The following is a 21679-nucleotide window of genomic DNA, read 5'->3' on the forward strand; positions in this document are numbered from 1 at the left end:
TTCTTATAATAACTTTTACTCAAATTGTTTTTTTTTTTTTTTTTAGAAATTCTATATAGTGATTAACAGAAACAGAAATAACCACATTCTTGGGCAAAATTTAACGGTATAGAAAACCTTAACGATTTCAAAATTTGACTTTGAGTTTTACCTGAATTTATCTTCAAGGGTATATACAATGTGCTAACATGTTGATATACCATCTACTAAATAAGTACCACCTTATGACAAAGAAAAGAACATGTAAAATTATCAAAGTAAGAAAGTCCTTAATTTAGATGAACATCAATGAGAATTCAATAATCCCTTGCACATTCTCACCAAATTAAAAAAAAAGAAACCATCATTCATACAATGCCAAGAGAGCAGGGACTAGCCCAAAAGTTGGGACTATGAATCCTTGGTACATCACACATTCGAACACTGAGCAGACACAACCCTGTTTAGTTTATGAGACCTGACAGTACCCCTGCTTGAGGTGATAAGGCTGCAGGCTTTGTATACACTGAGCCACTGGCAGCAGAATCAACACTGACAACTTGACAGTTCGTCCACTGGAAAACCATTCACTCCTTTTGAGACATGGAGAAACTGGGAGTGGAACCTTCATTTTGGACACACATCTGGTAAATCTATACTGCAATTATTTGTGTGGTGTTATTTTCCTTTGATAAGTATCTTTGAATGCATTATTATATGTGTTAATACCTATGCAAAGGAACCGCCTCATTTATAAAATGAGCTGGCAAGCTACGAATTAGTCCATAATACTTTTTAAATTATTTGAGCGCTAGATCTGGAGTTAAAAAAAAAAAAAGTAGTAATCAAATTGCAGCTTAGTAGAAAATAATTGAGTTATAAAATAAAATTTCAAAATTAAGAATGCTTAAATTTTAAAACAACACAAAAAAAATTTTCAAGTGTCAAAGGTATACAAGGCACCATAGAGTAAATATTTACAGTGCCTTTCACAATACCTCTATAGTGCCAGCTCACAGGAGCGTTTCAGCCCAGTTTGGGAGTTGGGGCATAGGAACATTAACAATGAAATAATTACAGGAGTTATTACTTAAAGACAAAGTAGATGTAATCTAATGTGTATGATTCACTATCATTTTAGTGGCAGAGATTTAACCATTACAGACTCTGAATTCAGAGCAAGTTGAAGCAGCTATACTGACCTCAGAACTTGGTTAAATGGCACTGATTTTAGAAGGCTCAATGAAGCTCTCCTCTGCCACCCTCATAAACATCCCATGATGGGTGCCTAGAACCTACTCAGCCTTGGGATTATGAATTCAGTTATCTCCCTCCCCAACCATAATTTCGGGCTCTGAAGCTCTCTCATTTCATCCATATTAATATACAAGCTCTTCAGATGTGCTGAAGACACAGTAACCTCTTAGCCATACTTTGTTTCTGTTATACAGACTCTTCCTTTTTTCATTGCCATTCATGTTCAGTTTAGATTTTATGCTTTGTCACTCCAACCATCGCCTTGTCAATGTTCTTAACCTCACTGCCTCGTTGTACTGCTATCAAACACAAAGCAACACAACCCAAAACAAAAATAACCTGATGAAGCGTTAAGTCTACATTAATTTAAATTTATTCTGTCTGCTCAATGCTGCTGGACAAACATACACAACCGTGTAGATTAGTACCACAGTGATTTCTTGATCTCCAGCCTCATGTGAGCCAATAGCCCTGCCTGGCATTTCTTCAATATTCCCTAGTCACCTCTCCTGTTTGCCATAGCAGCTATTTCGAAACTTCTCCACTGTCGTTAAACCTCCAGTCTCACTATTGCCAATGCCTTCTGCTACATTTTCCCAATTAGAAGATAATCTTGCCTCCTACTTCTCCAAGAAAAGACTATTTCTTTTCTTTTTCTCTCTCTCTTTTTTTTTTTTTTGAGACGGTGTCTCGCTCTGTCGCCCGGGCTGGAGTGCAGTGACCAGATCTCAGCTCACTGCAAGCTCCGCCTCCCGGGTTTACGCCATTCTCCTGCCTCAGCCTCCCGAGTAGCTGGGACTACAGGCGCCCGCCACCTCGCCCGGCTAGTTTTTTGTATTTTTTAGTAGAGACGGGGTTTCACCGTGTTAGCCAGGATGGTCTCGATCTCCTGACCTCGTGATCCGCCCATCTCGGCCTCCCAAAGTGCTGGGATTACAGGCTTGAGCCACCGCGCCCGGCCGAAAAGACTATTTCTTAACAATTATCTTAACTTCCTAACATCAAACATAAAGACTTGCTCGCAAACACAGCATTCTTTTCTTACCCCCACCCCTCAGCACTCTGGAAAATAATGTTTCCCGGTGTCTACGGTTAAGAACTCCGTCTAATTCTTGATCCAATTCTCTCTTTTCCCCTACTGTTTCTCTATCAATGATCACCTTTCTTTCCTATATCTTCATTTTCTTCTTCACTACTGGCTTGGTCTGTGAGCATTCAAATATACTCAAATCTCTTACATTGTAAAAAAATCTCTCCCAAAAACTTCACAAAGCCATTTAATTACTACCCAAAATATTCACTTTTTTTTTTTTTTTTTTTTTTTTTTTTACTTTTCTAGTGTTGCTATAAACATATGGCATTACTCCTCTACTAACAATTTCACTCATTAATGAAAATTAACCACAACTTCTTGTGATGTACTAGACACGATTCTCGATGCTTCACCTTACTAGCTCATTTAAATTAGGCCAGCATACCTTAGCATCAAAATCCAACAGAAAGGACAGCTTTAGGCGACCTCATTCATAAGTATCAATATAAAACCCTTATGCAAGGTGGTAGCAAATCAAATAATATTATGTAAACATAAGCATAATTATAATTTTATATATGTATAAATAATTCTATATAAAAATATCCCAGGAATGTCTGGAGCTTCCTTAAACTGATCTAAGTTAATTATAAATATATAAATATATAGTAGTATAGTGGTATAGTGTTGAATGTTTTTTCTCTGAGATTGATAACGATCCAAAAATACCTACTATTGTTATTTCCATTCAATATCATCCTTAGAAGGTGTAAAATAACAAAAGAAGAGACAAAAACTCTTATTAATTGCAAATGACAACACAATTTGCAGAAAATTCATGAGAATCTACAGATAAATTATCAGAATTAGAGGTCTGAGCAAGAGTGCTGGATATAACATCAATAAATATTGATATTATTTGTATACACAGCAGCAAACAGAAAATGACATTTTAGAAGATACCATATTACATTCATAGACTATAATACCACTCAGCAATATAAATTAAAAGACAAACGAGCAAAATTATTGACACATGAAAATAAGAATGTACCTTAAATGTTGAGAGAAAAAAGACACAAATGTGTAAATACTAATTATCCATTTATGTAAACTTTCAGACCAAGCAAACTGTCCGTGCTTCTCAGAATAAAAACAGGAATAATTGCACTTTCTGAGTGACAGAAACATTCTGTAACATGACCTTGTTAGTGGTTAAACTGGCGAATGCGATTACTCTAAGTCATTGTGCACTTAAATTATATCTCAATAAAACAAATGAAGAGTATTGAAGAGTAAAATTTTACTTTTTTCTCACCTCATATATAAAAAAATCTCCTAGATAGATAAAAGACATTAATTTGAAAGGCAAAACTATAAAACCCCTGGAACATAATTGAGCATAATATCTTCATGACTCTGGGGGATAGGGAGTAATTTCTTAGATAATGCTGAACAGCAATAATAATAAGGACGAAAATTCATAGCTCTCCTAAATTTAAAGATATTATAAATGGCATCGAAATAAAATCCACAGAGAGGAAAACAAAACTGACAAAAAATTAAATGATAAAACACTCAAATTCAGAATATATACATAACTTCTAGAATCATATATAAAAAGCAAAAGACACTCCCTCCAAAAAATAGCCAAAAAAAAAAAAAAGTAAATGAGCAATTAACTCAGAAACATCTGAAGAGCCTAAATATGTAGGAAAAGATGCAGACATTTTCATAATCAGGGAAATGTAAATGGAAATCATGAGGATATATCATTATATACACCCAATAAGTTAATACAATTTTAAGTCTTACACATTCAAGATTTGATTAGAATGTGGGGCAATGCCTGCACTGCTGGTGGTATGTAAATTAGTAAATTACTATGAAAATGGGTTTGATGTTATATGGTAAAAGTTCAAGATATGGTTTCTTGTATTGCAGCAGTTCTACCTCTGGATACAAAATCTACAGAAATACACCTACAAGCATAAAAGTATCCAAGATGCATATCCAAGAATTTTTGTAACAGCAGCTTACAGCAGTCTAAAAATGGAAACTGTAGTGGTTTGGGACACATCCATACAATAGAAAACAATACAGCAATATAAATGAATAAACTGCCACTCCAAGTAAAAAGGATCAATAACATAAACATACTGTTGAACACAAGAAGCAAGAAAAAAAGGATATATGCATTCTTGAGACCATTCATAAGTTGAGACATTGACAAAACAATTATATAAGGATGTAAACACAGGTGATAAAAATATATTTTAAATGCAAATAAATTAGCATCATAAAAATCAGTCTAAATATTACACTATGGATAAGGATGGTCTGACTGTAATCAGAGAGAAGCATATGGGAGTGTTGAGAATCCTGGCTATTTTATATTTCTTGACCATAGTAATAGTTCTTTCCTTTAAAATAATTCACTAAACTTTGAGTTTTATGCAGTTTTCTATATATTTCATATTATTCATTATAAAACAAAAATTTAAAATGCATCAAGATAGTTTCATCCACATTAGCATGAATTTATTGAGAAATTTGTATTGCTAATAACTCCTCACTTCATTCTGTCTAGGTTGTTTTGCATCTTACATCTCAGCATTAAATACCTACTGAAGAACCTCTTACCCTTAATGCAGTCAACTTTAGACAGTTAGAAATTTATGGTTACCAGCTCTGCTTATACACTCAATTATGTTAGGTTTTTCCTTACCAAATATATATATATATATGATTTGATATATTTCCCTACCAAATATATGTGTATATATATACACATATATGTGTGTGTGTATATATATATATGTGCATGTGTGTGTATATATATACATGATTTGGATTTGCTGTATATATATTTGCTATATATATAAATATACATGCATATTTGCTACATATATACAGCAAATCCAAATCATATATATGAGACACATATGTGTGTGTGTGTATAAAAACATCATTTATATAAGTGTGTTTGTATTTCTCCTTGAGAAAGTTATTGTTCCAGTATTTCATGAAACACCACTATTAGCACTCATCTTCTTCTTACATGTGATAAGTAATATACAACGAGAGTTCATTTTCTGCAAACTATTTTCTTCATATTGCATGACACACACAGAAGGTAAGATATTGTAATGTCACATCTTGCAGTAGACTTTCTGTCTTACTATATGAAATTTATCCAAGCTCTTATTCTCATTTTGTACATGATGCAAGTTAAAAATCAAGCAGCTACAAATTGTATAAATATTAAATTTACTATTTTATAAAAATTATTATTATAACAAATGAAAGATAATGCTATTTCCCTAGGCAAGATTCAGATTACTTTTTTTCCTTTACATTATTCTAAGTCAGAAATTGAATTTCTTGCTTAATACTTCTGGTAAATAAATATTTAAAGTCATTTCAATGCCTAATTTCCCCCCAACCCTGCTTTCTCTTTCAAACTACAATATTGACTTTAATGGGTACTGTGATCATATTGCATGGAAAACAATCAAGCAAAACCATAGTACAGGAGAAAGCATATTAATCAGCGTGTCTTATCTTACTTTGCGAACACCTCTGCCAAGCTCTTCTCCATAGTTGGTTCCAAGGATTTCAAAATGGACATTGGGATTGCCTCCATTTTCTCCAAATTCTAGCTCTCCAGTCAGCCCACTAACTCCACCCTAAGGGAGAGAACAGATACTGATGTAAAATTTCAGAAGTAAAAATAAATAAATAAACATAAAAGGAAGTTCTAGGAACTCTACTTCTATCTATGAAATAATACTTAAAGTATGCAATTTTAACAGACTGCTTTTTAAAATAGGTACACAGCATAACAGGAGTACAGTTGAACTAACTTTGGAAATTCCTTAATCCAACCTCATCTATTTTTCATAAAAACAGAAATTCAGACCCCAAAAGTCAAGTGACTTCTCAAAATGAAACCATGGTAGAGCTCAGACTAAATTTCAGGCTCAAGTTTTTGCCACCATACCTTGTGACTTGAATGGATCCATTAGTCAGAAAACAAGATGCTTCTGTAGTGCATAAAATCTATTTAAGATAGATATCAACAATCTTCTTTGTTCTAGCACAATTCCATTCAAATTTGATCTAAAATTATACCTGGGGATCTTAAAATCCATGGTTTCTAGATTATTAGAGGCTTATTATTTTGCACCTTCTTTAAATATATTTTCCAAATCAAAAATAAAAGAAAGCTAAATTAGGCTTGAAATCTGTTTTTGCTTTTAACGGGTAGTGCTGGCTGTTGAGATTCACTGGGAGTTCCAAGCTTCATCTTTCATTCAACATGACAGATGTTCATTTATCCAACAGATGGCAATGTAGGTCATATTTCTCTCTTTCTTGTTTATCATTCTTTTCTCAGTTTAGTTTATCAGTCTTCGTATTATTTAGGATTTTACCAATGAAAATCACACTCCCAGTCACTTCAACGCTAAAATATGCCTAACTTAAAATTTTGGCCTGGTAATGACATTTATTTAGAAAACAAATGATCTCAGTTTTGTAAATTGTTTTAATTATCACCTCTAAGATGCTGGTATTTAAATATATCTCACTTGACATAACCTGCAACTCTGTTTCCAATCTTTTCCGTCTGGTATTAATATTATGCTGCTTGCTTTTCCTTCTACTCCATCTGTGCCTTGTAGCCCAATCACCTGATGCAAAGTTCATGATGAATTCAATAAACTATTTTTGATTGATGTTTTCCTACTTGAATCACTAATTTTAATATTTAATCTATTGTATTTTTATAACAGTAATAATCAACAAAATTAATTCTTCACTATTATTCCCTAATCAGCCAAACTATTGTCTAGTTTTATTAATAAAAATCCTAGTGGATTTGATATGTCAATACTCTTTTCATATATGATTTAGCAGTCAAGAAGATAGGTCACACTTCCTGGGTTTCACGAATGGCTTCAGGATCTACTAGCTGTGTAAACCAGGCTAAGCCATTTCATTTATGCCTCAATCACTAGATCTGTTAAATGGGAAAATAATAGTGCCTACATTAGATTATTCTGACTCTTACAATTCATGTACAGAATACTGAAAAGTTCTTGACATGTGGTGACAGCTTAAATACTATTATTACTATCATCATTACTTCCACTGTAACTTAATTCTTTATTTCTGAAGGTTTTTTAGTTCATATAGAAATTGTTGGCATAATCTTATTTTTTAGTTAAAATTCACTGGGTTTGCCAAAAATTATTATATGCTTAAATATTTAGATGGCTTTGGAAAATATTTTTGCAAATGTCAACTCAGTTACATTTCATTGGTTAGTTTGGGGAGGAAAAAGTTAAAGCAGCTGGTCTAGAATGTATTCATTCCTTTCCCTGGTGTGTGGACAGGGCAGCAACTGAGGGTGAAGGTTGGGTCTAATTTCCCTGACCACTGGAACTCCAGGTAAATAGACTAGTAATATTTACTAGGTGGGAAATCCCTTAGCAGGATATCCCAGGCTAAAGAAATACTGTAGTAAATAAACCCAAGATCTATGGATTAATGGTTTGTGGCTCCTCAGAAAATGTCCTGAAGCTTTATATTTTTTAGGGTAAAAATGGAAATGTTTCATAATGTAAATCCTCCCTGTGGTGAGAAGTAAACCTATGAAACCCTCCTTGGAGATAGAATCAGCATTTCCAGTGTGGGAAGAAAGAACCTGGGGAACCATGCAGAATGTCTCCTACTTTTTCTGCTTTGCGCCCTTTGCTTGCCTGTATTTTGATAAGGGCAATGTATCTGATTTTGCCAATCTATTCCAGTCTGCGCTCACTATTAATATCTCAAAATATCCAATTATATTTTAAAGACTGAAGTGCAGTGCATCTTATTATCATTAGTATCTCCAAATGACAAATACTGTAGGAATTTGATTGACAAGTATAGCTTATATTATTACAAAAAGTTCTACTTGTATTCAGAATATTTTATAAAGGTTTTTCTTGTCCATAACCACACATCTACCTGAATAATATCTTCTAATTATATCAGAATCTTAAATTTCTGTTTTAGTAGCTTATTTCTAGGAAAAATATATCATATATCAACATGATTGCTACATAAAAACTACCATAACTCTAAAATGTTTACACATTTGAGCACTAGACTAATCTGGTGTTGTGTTATTATTCTCAATCAATATCCACGTGGCCACTCCAGGTCATGCCTTTATCCTTTACTTTATCTTCCACTGAATGACTTAAGTTACTTGAAAAAGGTACAGAAAACAATAAATCGGGGAACTTGCATTGAGTTTGCTACAGCGTTTACTTACCTTGCTCAACTTTTTGACTTTGTAATTTATTTTCCTTATGCTATATTCCTAATGAGCTGTTGGCATGCAAAATCAATGAAACCTTCCCTCATGAAGATGTCAGGGATGACGGAGAGGTCAGTATTTCAAGCAAGTAAACCTTTTAACTAAAACCTATTGTTATATCACCCAGACCTAACCTCTCTGATTTTTGATTGCCATAGAAAATTCCAGCGCTTTAAAGCTTTTTTCTATCTATGCTCAAATTAACCTTGAAAACAGAGCCTTGGTGAAAATGTGTGCTGGTCAAGGGGTAATGAATGGTCATTATTTTTGTGCATGCATAGTTGTATTTTTTTATCTCTTGGTGATGCAGCAGATTTTCAACAATATAAGCTAATGGGACATTGGTAGTATGAATAACACATACAAATAATTTCTAAATGTCCTTTAAATTGGCAGTAAAAATTGCTGCCAGAGTAAACCTGTTTAAAAATATGAAATAAAATTTGTTTTAATTTCATCCATCCACTTGATATATAAATACCAGCAGACATCAAATATTGAGGGCAAAGAGTAGAAAAATTAAAAGAGGAGAATCAGATGTTGGGAATAATTTACCACTGGACAATGAGTTTCTAAAAGGCAAAATGTATTATTCCCCTATGGCTAGGAAAGGTTGGGGAAAAGGTAAAAAAAAAAAAAAAAATTACAGAGACTTTATGTCATTCTGTTTATGATGAAGAAGGATCTTTTCCTACACTGGAAATGACAAAGGAACTTAAGAATTACTTTTGGAGGATCACGTGGGACATCAAATATTTATCATACTTGCCTAATTTCCTTATACTTATTCCTAAGTTCCTTGTAACCTGCAGATGTGTGTGGGAACCAAGGATAATCTGTTATAATAAGCATGGGCCCAGCAAGGCAGTGAACACTCTGGGAGGTGCCAGACTCAGTAGGGAGCCCTGATGCCTTCATGTTTCATCAGCATCAGGTTCAGAGAGAAAAACTCCTAACAAGAAAAATGCCACATTTTCTACCCAACAAAGAAATATTTTATGGATAAACAGAAATTAAGATACAAGATGAAAAACAAAAAAGACAAATACAAAGAACCTAATTTATGTGAAATATCTAGGAAAATTTGAGTTGCCATGTAACATTATCTGTGTGTATATATACATATATTTGCATATAGACATATACACTCAAATAGTCATTCATAGTAGAAACTCACAGCTAGCTGAGAAGTAAACAGGAAGTTACAAGCATTGTGATCATGCTGTCTCCATCTTAGGGGAGCCTTAGGCCTAGTCAACCAGTTAACTGTGGAACCCAAACTGAAACCTTCATCTTGTGTCTCATATTTTTTTCCTTTGGACTATGTAAACTGTGTGTTCAATATAACATATTATATCATAGTGAATTGCTCAGAGTGCATGTTGAATTGAATTAAATTAAATCTATTCCACTTTACCTACTTTATGATTAAAATGACCTGAAGCTGGAGTGTATCTTGGTAAATCGACAAGAGGTCTATTCCAAGAGCATGGATGGCAGTTTTAAATCCCCTATGACAAAAGTTTATTTCTACACATTTTGTAAAAGGCTACCTTATATTTCAAGACAATATTGTTTGTGGTAAACCAGATTATGTTTTCCTAAATTCTCTCTCTTTCCTTCGGATTTCTAAATTCTAAATGATACATAATGCTTTACACAAAAAGTAATGTCTCCATTTCTTTAAGTATGCAGAGTTTTTAAAATCCCACAAAACCAAACATGACAACTTACTAGAGCTCATTTTGTCCCAACCATTAACCTAGGAATTATTATTTTAATCTTTATCTTCCTCACATACTTATGTTAAATCACCAAACCTTATTTCAATCCTGTAAATATCCTCAAGGATATCTACTTCCATCCATCCCATGGCCCATACCCTAACCGGGTCTTCTCTAAGTAAGAGGATTAGCCTCTTCATTGGTGTTCTGTCATGCAGTCAGTCTGGTTCAACTGCAGTTGCAGAATTCTCTACTTGGCAGGCATGGGATAATCTGATTTTATCACCACCCCATTTAAAATACTTCAGTGTCGGCTGGATGTGGTGGCTTACACCTGTAATTACAGCACTTTGGAAGGCTGAGACAGGTGGATCACCTGAGGTCAGGAGTTTGAGACCACTCTGCCCAACATGGTGAAACCCTGTCTCTACTAAAAATACGAAAACTCGCTGGGTGTGGTGGTGCGTGCCTGTAATCCCAGCTACTCAAGAGGCTGAGGCAGGAGAATCACTTGAACCCAGGAGGCAGAGGTTACAGTGAGCTGAGATCACGCCACTGCATTCCAGCCTGGATGACAGAGCGAGACTCCATCTAAAAAAAAAAAAAAAAACCTTCAGTGTCACATTATTCCTTGAATAAAGGAATAACGTTTGGAAATTTCAACATCATTTATCAAACCCTTGGTGGTCTTTCCCCCTTTTAGCTAATTAGAAACCATGTCTCTATTCTGTCTCTATTCTGGCTGCCTTGGGCTTATTTCAGATGCTTCGGTGTGTTAAGCTCTATTTCCTACAAGCCTGGAAACATTCTATTTCATTTGTGTGAAACATTCTTCCTTCTCCTTTCCTGGAATACTCTTAATTTTCCTTTCTTAGCCTAAACATTTCCACTTATCTATCACTCTCAGGCCTACGTAGGCCCTGCCATGACATATTTCTATAACAGTTGGTATTTACCCTTTTGTAGAACAAATCATGCTTGTAATTGCTTTTGATATTTCTATTTTCCTTCCTTATTCTCTGATCTTGTAGTACAACATATGGTAGTATTCAATAAATATTTGTTGAATGAATAAATTACTATGTCAGAATTGGCATAATTTCAGTATTTTTATCAGTTCAAAAAATACTCTTTGAGGTATCAACATATATCAAGATAACTATCAGATATCATATTGATATATGCTGGGCTCAACATATATCAATATGAGAAAATGTACTGGTACTTAAATATTTGAAATATTGCATAAACTGATATTTTCTATTTTCCCACATTCCATATTAAAAACAATTACAAAACTTTTAACAGAAATTGATCAATTAAGACAATGCAAAAGAATTTGATTTAAGGATCTATTAAATTTTAGTTCACTTACTAATATAGAATACACAGAAAATGGTCAGTGATTTTATATGCAATCACATAATTTTGAATCTAAGATTTTCTTAGTTTTAAAAAACTTGAAAGAGGTAAAGGTGTTCTTTCTAACATTCAGGTCTGATTTTATCCAAAAATTATTTAGTGTCTTACATTTACCCACAAAATAATTTTTTTCCTAAATCACTTTCCAGTCAAAACAATTTTATGTGTTCTCTGCACTCTGGTAAATTAATCAACTTTTGTCACTGTACAAATGATTTATTCTAATAGATATGTCAGCTACAGCATTCTACCACCTGAAATATCCTCCTTCCATAGCTTTATATATCCTAAGCCTGCTAGTTTTCAAATTTCCATTAAGATGCTATCAGTTCCATGCAAATCTTTCTAATCTATTTTCTAAGTTGTGTTCTCAAGGAAACAGGTCTGAGATGGAGATTTGCTTGTATGCAGGAGGTTTATTTGAAGTGCTATTGAGAGAGCACTCGCAATGGAGTGAGGGAAGAGGGACTAGACAGAGAAAGAAATGAAAGCCTGATGCAAATACAATACCAGTTTAAGTCATCCAATGGACCAGTCTATAGATAACCCTTCAGACTTGTCCCTTGAAGAAAGGAACTTAGACATTTCTAGTTTTGTAATGACTGTTCATTGGATCCATGCTGCCCCTAGAAAGAGGGTGTAGCAATTTCTGTTCATGGCAATTCCTGAACAGAGGCTCAGATGTCTTTCTTGGCTGTGAAGCAACTATCTCAGTGTGTGACCACAGCACATCACACTCTTCTCTAAGATTCTACCATATCCTATATTTACCACATTTGGGTCCTTTTGTTGTTTCCAGCCTTAGAGTGTAGCTCTTTGTATAGTCAGTCAATATTCACTACTGGTCTCTAAATTTCCTCTTTTTTTTTGGGGGGGGGGGGGTAAACCCATAAAAGAATTTGCACAGAACATTCTACAGTATAGACATTCGATAAATACCTGTTAAAAGAGTGATGAATACATGAATGAAGTGCCCTCTTGGAAACTGTTTCAGTATTAAAAATATTAGCACTAAGAAAAGAATGAAAAATGATTTCTATTTAAATATAGTAGACTTCTGTAAATAAAAACAGGCTACTCGTGTTGCAATGACATGGCACTATTCCAAGAAGGTAGATCCACACTGGGTAAATTGATTTCTAAATATCCCAGGGGAGTGGTTTTCAAATTGTAGTTCTAAGAACTGATTGTGGTGGGAGTCTGTGGAAATCCTCTCCTACTCTTTTCCTTAGCAGCTGAAATTTATTGATTGTATTTATACAGTTTAAAAAGTTTGAAAGCTTGCTCTAGGTTATATAACACTAACAAATTTAATTATACAACATGAAAACTCTTTCCCAATATATAAATACAGTTTTCATGAGAGGCTACAACAATATAGCTTCTCATAATAAACTAAAAATTGGAAAACAAGCCATATTAAAACTTAAATCTGGTTTATTTAATACTAACCGAGGGTGTTTATTCCCGTAATTTCTTGGTGTGCGTGTTTAGCCAAGTGACTTTGACAAGAGTGAACAAAAATGATTGCCATGAACAACAAAAATGGTAAATGGCACGGTATACAGACACCAAATTAGAAACCAAAAAACCTGGTATTTAAAGCTAGTTAGCTATGCAACACTTAGTACATCATTTAATTTTCTATACCTAAACATGGAGTAAAAAGGTTAGATTAACTTTATTGTGACTTGCTACTCTATAACTGCATAAGTTACTAATAAAAATGTAAAAGAACTTAAGTGCATAATATAGTAAAACAAAATAGAAGAATACTTTCTTTACAAAATTTTAAAATCCTCTTTTAGATAATGCCCCTGATGTGTTTAAGAGTATACTTGTTGCATGCTGCTTTTTAAGTCTATGTCAATACATACAGTAATAGAACTGGAGTGATTAATTTTATTTGACAACGATATCAATCTGTATTTAAAAAATACAAGAGAACCAGTAAATAAGCTTGGAAAGTTGATCAGGTCAGTCATAAAATATATGAAACATCAATATCTTCCTTTAACACCTACAATAACTAGTTTGAAAATCTAATGGAACATATCTCATTTATGATAGCATGCACACACACACGCACATGCACACACACACACGCATGCACACACAGACATCCTATAAAATTTTAGAAACAAATGCCATGAAAATATGTGTGAAGAACACTATAAATCTTTAATCAGCGTTACAAAAAGCTGACTATATGGATAGATGCCATGTTATAGATGGAAAGACTCAATATTTTTGAAACTATAATTTCTTCAAAAATATTATACAACATCCATGTAAATAACAATGGCACAGGGCTGCTGATAATATTTGGCAGAAATGAACATGCAAGCATTAACCACTAATTTTTAAAAAAGAATAAAAATGAGGAGGCACTTATTCTACCAATTCAAACAATAAATTATAAAGCTCAGGTACACAAGAGTACCTGAGAAACAGCAACCTTGCCCATTAGTAGACATTTACACTACTATGTCAATGACATTATTTTTAATTCTTTTGTTTCATTCCCCATAATAAGAACATAAATTAGGGATAGGAACTTGTTCTCTTCTTGCTTGTAATTTGTGCAGCAGCACACAGATTTGTAATGTGTATGTAGCATGCCCTTAATATAGGCATTTTGTATTTACTTGAATGTAATTAAAACTTTTATCACTAGATTATTTCCATTGTAATAAGGAACCTGACCTCATTTGTGTTGCTGGCTACTGACTTCTTTTTAAGCCTTACCCTCCCTTTCTTTGACCCCACATCTGTACGGTCTGATTAAGACACGCCATCCTGCACCTACTTATTTGATACCTGTGGGAAACTTGACCTTCTCAAATCTCCAGCCCACATGAGTGGAAACCTTTTCCCAGCCCTAACCTCTAGTCACCAAAAAGGCCCAGGCAACTCCCTCTGTTTTGCCCAAACCAGCCTGAATCTGGTTGGGGCCATTCTGCTCTTCCTGGGAGTCTCTATGTGAATAATGAACTTTCTTTCTCACTTGATGTGTGGAGTATCATCAGCACTGACATCTAAACAGGTGACCAAAACCACACATATGATGTAGAAAGTAATACCATTAAAAAAAATCAATTTTAAGATCAGTTTGAAATATGAGACAAAAATATAAAATTGAACACTTGCAATCATGTATATTATTCAAACTGAGTTTCTTGACACAAAGAATAGATATATTTCTTTAAAACGTGACACTGGGGCAGAAGCTGAGAGGGACAAATGTACACATAGTCCCACAAAATAAAATGTCATAATTATTGTATTAAATAATTGTTTGGGTTATAAATTTTCTAATAGCAGTATCTTATATATTAAATTTCTACATGAGAAATATTGACATATTATGGTGTCTCTCTTTCCTTCCTCCTGATCCTCTCACTAAATAAGTGTTTCCTAAGCAACCTCCTAATCTATTATTTTGTCTTTGTATGAAAGCTTCAGAAGAATAAATATATTCAGGTTCCTGCATCCTAGCCAAACCATGAATTCATAAATTGGCAGGATTAGAATCATGTTCAACAATCTCCCTTGGATTTATACCTGTCAGCTTTCTACATAGATAAGGCTGGAAGATTTTGGCAACACCTTGAAGCTAGATTAGACTTATTCATTTTTCAGTTGAAAAGTCTTTCTCTGCCAATATATTCAATACATTTAATTCTCAAGTACTTTTGTTGATAACAGCCAAAATTCTCATTAAAATTTTCCTTGGCAAAGAAGACACAACATTACGATGGTTTGAAATCCCCACCAAAACTCATCTTGAAATGTAATTGCCATTGTAATGGTATTAAGAAGTAGAAACTTTAAGAGATGATTGAGGTCATGAGAGTTCCGCCTTCATGAATGGAATAATGCTGTTATTGTAGTAGTGGGTTAATTGTCACAAGAGTTTGGTCCCCTTTTTGTCTCTGTCTCATGCACTTGCTTGCCAAGTGGTGTCCTTTCACCTAGGATAACCCTTATCAGATGCCAGCCCTGAGCGCTTGGATGTCCCAGTTCCAGAACTGTGTGCCAAATACATTTCTGTTCTTAATAAATTACAAAGTCTATCGTATTCTAGCAGCAGAAACAAATCAAGAGAGAAAACTGGTACCAATCAGTGGAGCTGTTGCTATAATACATACTTGAATATGTGGAAGTGACTTTGGAACTGCATAAAGGTAGGGGCTTGAAGAATTTGAAGGATCAGACTAGGAATAAAAAACTGTACTGCTGTGAGTAGAGCTTTAAGGGCAATTCTAGTGAGGGCTTGGAAGAGAGAGCTGTAGAGAAAGTCTGAATCTTCTTAAGAGTTTGTTTAATTTGTTGTGACCAGAATACTCATAAAAATCTGGAGAGTAAAGGATATTCTGATGAGGTCTCAGACAAAAATGAGGAACAGGGTATTGGAAACTGGATTGAAAGCCATCCTTGCTGCAACGTAACAAACACCCTGGCTGAATTGTGGCCATATTCTAGGACTTTGTAGAATGCAGAACTTAGGGGCAATGAACTAGAGTATCTGGCTGAAGAAATTTCTAAACGGCAGAGCATTCAGGCTTCTGCCTGGTTACTTTTACCTGTATGTAGTAAGATCTGAGAGAAAGAAATGACTTAAAGATAGATTTTATATTTAAGAGAGAAGCAGACAAAACATTTGAAAAACTTACAGGCTGGCTATGTAAAGAGTGAAAACGTATGTTCAGGGCTAGGTGCGGTGGCTCACACCTGTAATTCCAGCACTTTGTGAGGCCAAGGCAGGCAGATCATGAAGTCAGGAGATCGAGACCAGTCTGGCCAGCATAGTGAAATCTTGTTTCTACTGAAAATACAAAACAAATTAGCCAGGTGTGGTGGCACGCGGCTGTATTCCCAGCTATTCAGGAGGCTGGGGCAGGAGAATTGCCTGAACTCAGCAGGTGGAGGCTTCAATGAGCCTAGATCACACCACTGCACTCCAGCCTGGGTGACAAAGTGAGACTCTCAGGAGAGAATGCCAAGGGTGCAGTCAAGGAGTGTTTGCTAAAGATATTAATATGGCTACAAAGGAGCGATGTGCTATTTATCAGGACAATAGGAGAAAGATTTAAAAGGAATTTAAAAGGAATTTCAAAAATCTCTGAAGCTGCTGCTGCCCTCACAAGCTCTAGGAAGGCAAAATGATTTCAGGGGATATGCCCAAGGCACTCATCATAGGCTCCCTGTCCAGGGTCACCTAGCAACTCTTCTCCCCACATTCCAGTGTAACATTCTTCAGCTGCCCCAGTTATGGCTCAAGTGGACCCAGGTGAAGCTTGGGCTGTCACTCTGTAGAGTGCAAATGGTAAGCTGTGGCAGCATCAATATGGTGTTATATCTTCAGGCATACAGAGTGTGAGAACTGTGGCTATGCGTTCCTGCACCAAGATTTCCAAGGATGTCGCAAAAAGCATGAAGACCTAGGCAGAGACTTGTCTCCAGAGTGAAGCCACCACAGAGAGCCCCTACTAAGACAATGTTGAGTAAAAATGTGGGGTTGGACTTGCCATAAAGAGTTTCCATTAGGGCAATGACTACTGGAGCCATGGAAGTGGGACCATCCCTAAGACCACAGAACTGTAGGACTAAAACTGTGTGTGACTCCAACCTGTGAGAGCTGCAGAAGCTGAGTCCATCAAAGCCCTGGGAACAGGGTTGCCTGAGGCCTTGCAGGCCCAATCCCTGTCCTAGTGGATCCAGAAATTAGGACATGGAATAAAAGGATATTGTTTCTCGACTTTATGATTTAATGTTATTTTTTGTGTTGGGTTTTAGACTTACTTAGGACCAGTTATCGTTCTTTTCTTGCCTATTTCTCTGTTTTGGAATAGAAATGTCTATCCTATGACTCTTCTACCACTGCATTTTGGAAGTAGATAATCAGTTTTGAATTCATAGTTTCACAGCTGGAAGAAATTTGCGTCATGATGAATCATGTGAGTCTCACCCATATCTGATTTAAATGAGACTTTGAAATTTGGACTTTTGAGTTAATGCTGAAACAAGTTAAGACTTTTGGAACTATAGGGATAGAATGAATATATTTTATATGTAAGAAGGACATGAGTTTTGGGGGTCCAGGGATGGAGTACTATGATTTTAGTGTCCCCTCCTAAACTCACATTGAAACTTATTTGCTATTGTAATGGTATTAAGGATGGGGACATTGAGGTGATTAGGTTATGAGGATGCCACCTCATGAATAGATTAATGTCCAATAATGGGAGTGGATCAGTTATCCAGGAAGTCTTGGCCCCCTTTTTCACTCTATCTTGTGCAGCTGCTCACCATGTGATGCCCTTCTGCCATGAGATGACCCTCTCCAGATGTGGGTGCCACGGTCTTAGACTTCCCAGCCTTGAGAACCATGAGGAAAAAACTTCTGTTTTTTAATACATTTTCCAATTTGTGGTAAGCAGTTAGAACAGCAGAAAAGGGACTGATACAAGTACCAAGAGAAAGATTCAGGCTCTTCTCTATTTAAAATATTTATTTCCTCTACTTCTAGTTTTTGTACTCCTAGCTTACTTCTAGTATTAATTTTTTATATTTTACTCTGACTTTTAAGGTCATTTATATTTCATTTGACTAGCTATTTTCTTTGGTTTTCAGAGAAGAAAGGAAAATAAATGCAGAAAGAAAAGGATGGATAAAATAAAAAATATAAGCTTCCAAATGTCTGTCTCCTTTGTGTAAAGGGTATGGGAGAATTTGTTTGTTTTATTAATCATTTCATTTTAAATCCAAGAGGCTGTGCAAGACAAATGGAAAATGTCAGGAAGGATGACATGACAAAGAGTCTAATAAACTGCAGAATGCTTATACCACTGAGAGGAGCTAAACAACATAAACTGCCTTCTGGGAATGGAACAGGTAGCTAAGCCAAACAGATTCACAGCCGGGATAAGCAACACATTGACAGTGAAGAAGAATAATGCAATCAGTTACCCCAAATAGTTCACAAATGCTGCAACATGTTATCTGCTTATGAATTCTATCCTTATCATGAGATAAATTAAAGACCATCACATTCAATCTCTTACCGTGTATATTATCTAACTGGAAAAGTGCTAATTGAGTCTATTGTTAATTTTTTTAGTGGATGGTATGTGTTTTTTAAGTCTTTTGTACTTTGTGACAGGCATCAAAATAATTTCAGTATCTCTAATGCTAGTGGCAGTCAAGTCAGTATATCTCAACCATACATTTTTTTACTCGCATAAAATTCCCTTATAAATAAATAGGGAAGCCTCCCCTTTTTATATGTTGATGACTTTCTCACCTTTTTCCTTTTTCAATATTGTATTTCACCATTACACTGTTTTGCGCTTTGAATTGGCAGAAATATGAGAGAGGAAACCCTTTTTCTAAAATATGTCAAATAATTATTTACCATATCCTTTTTACATGAAAATTAAGAAGTTACCTTCTTGATGGTCTCCAACATGGAGCGCCCACCCTGCCATGGCTTAGAGTTCTTTCTGATACATGACAGACTTGCCATGCTATGCCACTTTCGGTCTTCCAGCTTCTTATGAAAGGCATTAGCAAGCAGAAGCACTGTGTCATATATGTAAAGGTTGGAAATCTGAAAAGATATTAGAAAGTGATCATTAGAATCATTGACACCAGTCATCAAGAATAAGGAAAAAATAATAATTGTCTCAACTGCTTCTGTTCATGTCATAGATAGCTGGTTTACTGGGTTATTAAGCAGAAGGTTTCTTTTGTCATTTCCTGGGCAATTTTGTCATTGAGAATGAAGTCTTGTCTGATTGTATGCCTCAATTGCTTTTTCAGCTTATTTTGGTGTGAAAGAGAATATTAAAAAAAGAAAGAAAGAAATTTTGACAGAGATAAGGCTGTTAGTGTTAGACCTTAGAAAATCATTGGCCCTTATTTCTCTCTGAGGAGGTAAGAATCTAAGGGTTTAAGATTGGAAGGGCAAACTGAATAATACATTTTCTGAATATGTTAAGTTTTTGCATTCTAGTTATTCAGATGGAAAAATATCAACTTGATCTCATATATGAGTGTCATATGTACATAAAAAGGAAGCCGTCAACTGTGTGTATGTTTGTGTATATGGAGATTCTGTAAGGAAATAATGAAAGAATAGGACCATTTATAAATATTATAGTGATCAAGGATCTATACAAAATTATACAGGTGTACACATGCATTGCAATTCATTGATTTCAAAAATATCATAAACTATTAACTGTTTGTGAATGTGTGTTTACATTAACACTTGCTTCTTCTAAGGCAACCATGTTATCAGCTTCTTTCTACATAGATTGAAAAATAAATTATAGCCATTTATTTTTTGCTAAGGTTAACTGCATTCTTACAATTAAGTTTTGCTAGAGATACTATTTATACTATTGATTAATCATTGAAGCTGCTTATTTTTATTAAAATTATTCAGAAAATGTAATACCGAAAGGAATCCTAGGTCAATAAAAGCTGCTTAATGTTATATTTCCTCTGAAGGAAAAACTCAATATAAAATTTAAAAAATGAGGAATCAATGTAGTGATGAAAATTAATCCATCTTAAAGCATTTGTGTTTTCAGATTTTAGAAGGATATTGTTATTACGGTTTTTCCTAAGAACATATGGAAGAGTATATGGATTGTCCTCGGGGTATATTTAATCATGGAGGAAATTTTTAAAGTAGTCTACCCGCATCACAGGATGATACTAAGCTCTGGCTATTGAGACAATTAGAGTCTGATGCTATGCAGAGTTTTTAATAAGAACTTCCTAACAGTGCCTTGTGAGTTTTCTTTTACATACCATGTAAATCTTCAATCATTTGTGTTTGTGAAGTATCATTTTATATATATAATACTTATAGGCCTTTTTTGAAGAGACATTGAACACTCAATGCATTACGTGCAATGCAAGTTTGTCTTTCATAAGGACATGTTAGGACTGACTATTTTCACTCCCCGCCCAGCCACTCCCCACTTTGCCCAATAGTTAGTAGATAGACTACAAAAGAATGGCTGAAATCTGCTATACAGCTAAAACTAGTCCATGAATCAACATCCAGGTTGGAATTAGGCAGTAAAGACCCAAAAGGAAAATATATAAATTACATAAAAGATACACGTCCAGGGAAATCAAAATAATACACAACCGTCTTGCCTTTCCTAACCTCTCCTGGTTCTACTGCCTGACTTCCTCTTCCTTCTCTAGCTTTATTTTACTCTTCCCTTTGGTGAACATGTATTTAAGATTGTTGAGAAAGCATTCCTCGCTATCTCCTCACCTTTCTCCAACTAGTTAACATTTCTCAATATTTAGTTCAAAGACCACCTCTTTTTATCTACTGGAACACACAGTGCATGTCTTTGAAACATATCAGAATACTAAATCTTTTTTAAGATCTACCTTTTCCACAAAAAATAAATTCCTCCTAGATGGGGATCATATTGTATATCTTTTCTCTTCCATTTTTCCCTGTGATTTATTTCTCTTAGACTTAGCCTAAAGCCTAGCACATATTTGGTTTTTGATAAACAGCTGTCAAGCAAAAGAAGACAAAGAATGGAGAGAGGAGAAAAAAAGAAAGTCAATTTTATTTATTTATTTATTTTATTTTTTTAAATTATACTTTAAGTTCTAGGGTACATGTGCATAACGTGCAGGTTTGTTACAAATGTATACTTGTGCCATGTTGGTGTGCTGCACCCATCAACTCGTCAGCACCCATCAATTCGTCATTTATATCAGGTATAACTCCCAATGCAATCCCTCTCCCCTCCCCGCTCCCCATGATAGACCCCGATGTGTGACGTTCCCCTTCCCGAGTCCAAGTGATGTCACTGTTCAGTTCCCACCTATGAGTGAGAACATGCGGGG

At 34.9% G+C, this 21679-nt stretch overlaps 1 protein-coding gene across 1 annotated transcript in view; it reads right to left on the reverse strand.

Annotated features, from left to right (window-relative positions):
* GRID2 (glutamate ionotropic receptor delta type subunit 2) overlaps nt 1-21679 on the reverse strand; it is a 723504-nt gene that overhangs the window by 551305 nt on the left and 150520 nt on the right. Inside the window, exons 5-6 of the mRNA XM_017875509.1 lie at nt 19236-19397; nt 5839-5958 (exon numbers count right to left, since the gene is read on the reverse strand). Coding sequence (XP_017730998.1) covers nt 5839-5958; nt 19236-19397 — 282 coding nt within the window. The remainder of the gene's footprint in view (nt 1-5838; nt 5959-19235; nt 19398-21679) is intronic.

The sequence above is a fragment of the Rhinopithecus bieti genome, unplaced genomic scaffold (genome assembly GCF_001698545.2).
Source record: "Rhinopithecus bieti isolate Rb0 unplaced genomic scaffold, ASM169854v2 scaffold_6708, whole genome shotgun sequence".
Classification (NCBI taxonomy): Eukaryota; Metazoa; Chordata; class Mammalia; order Primates; family Cercopithecidae; genus Rhinopithecus; species Rhinopithecus bieti.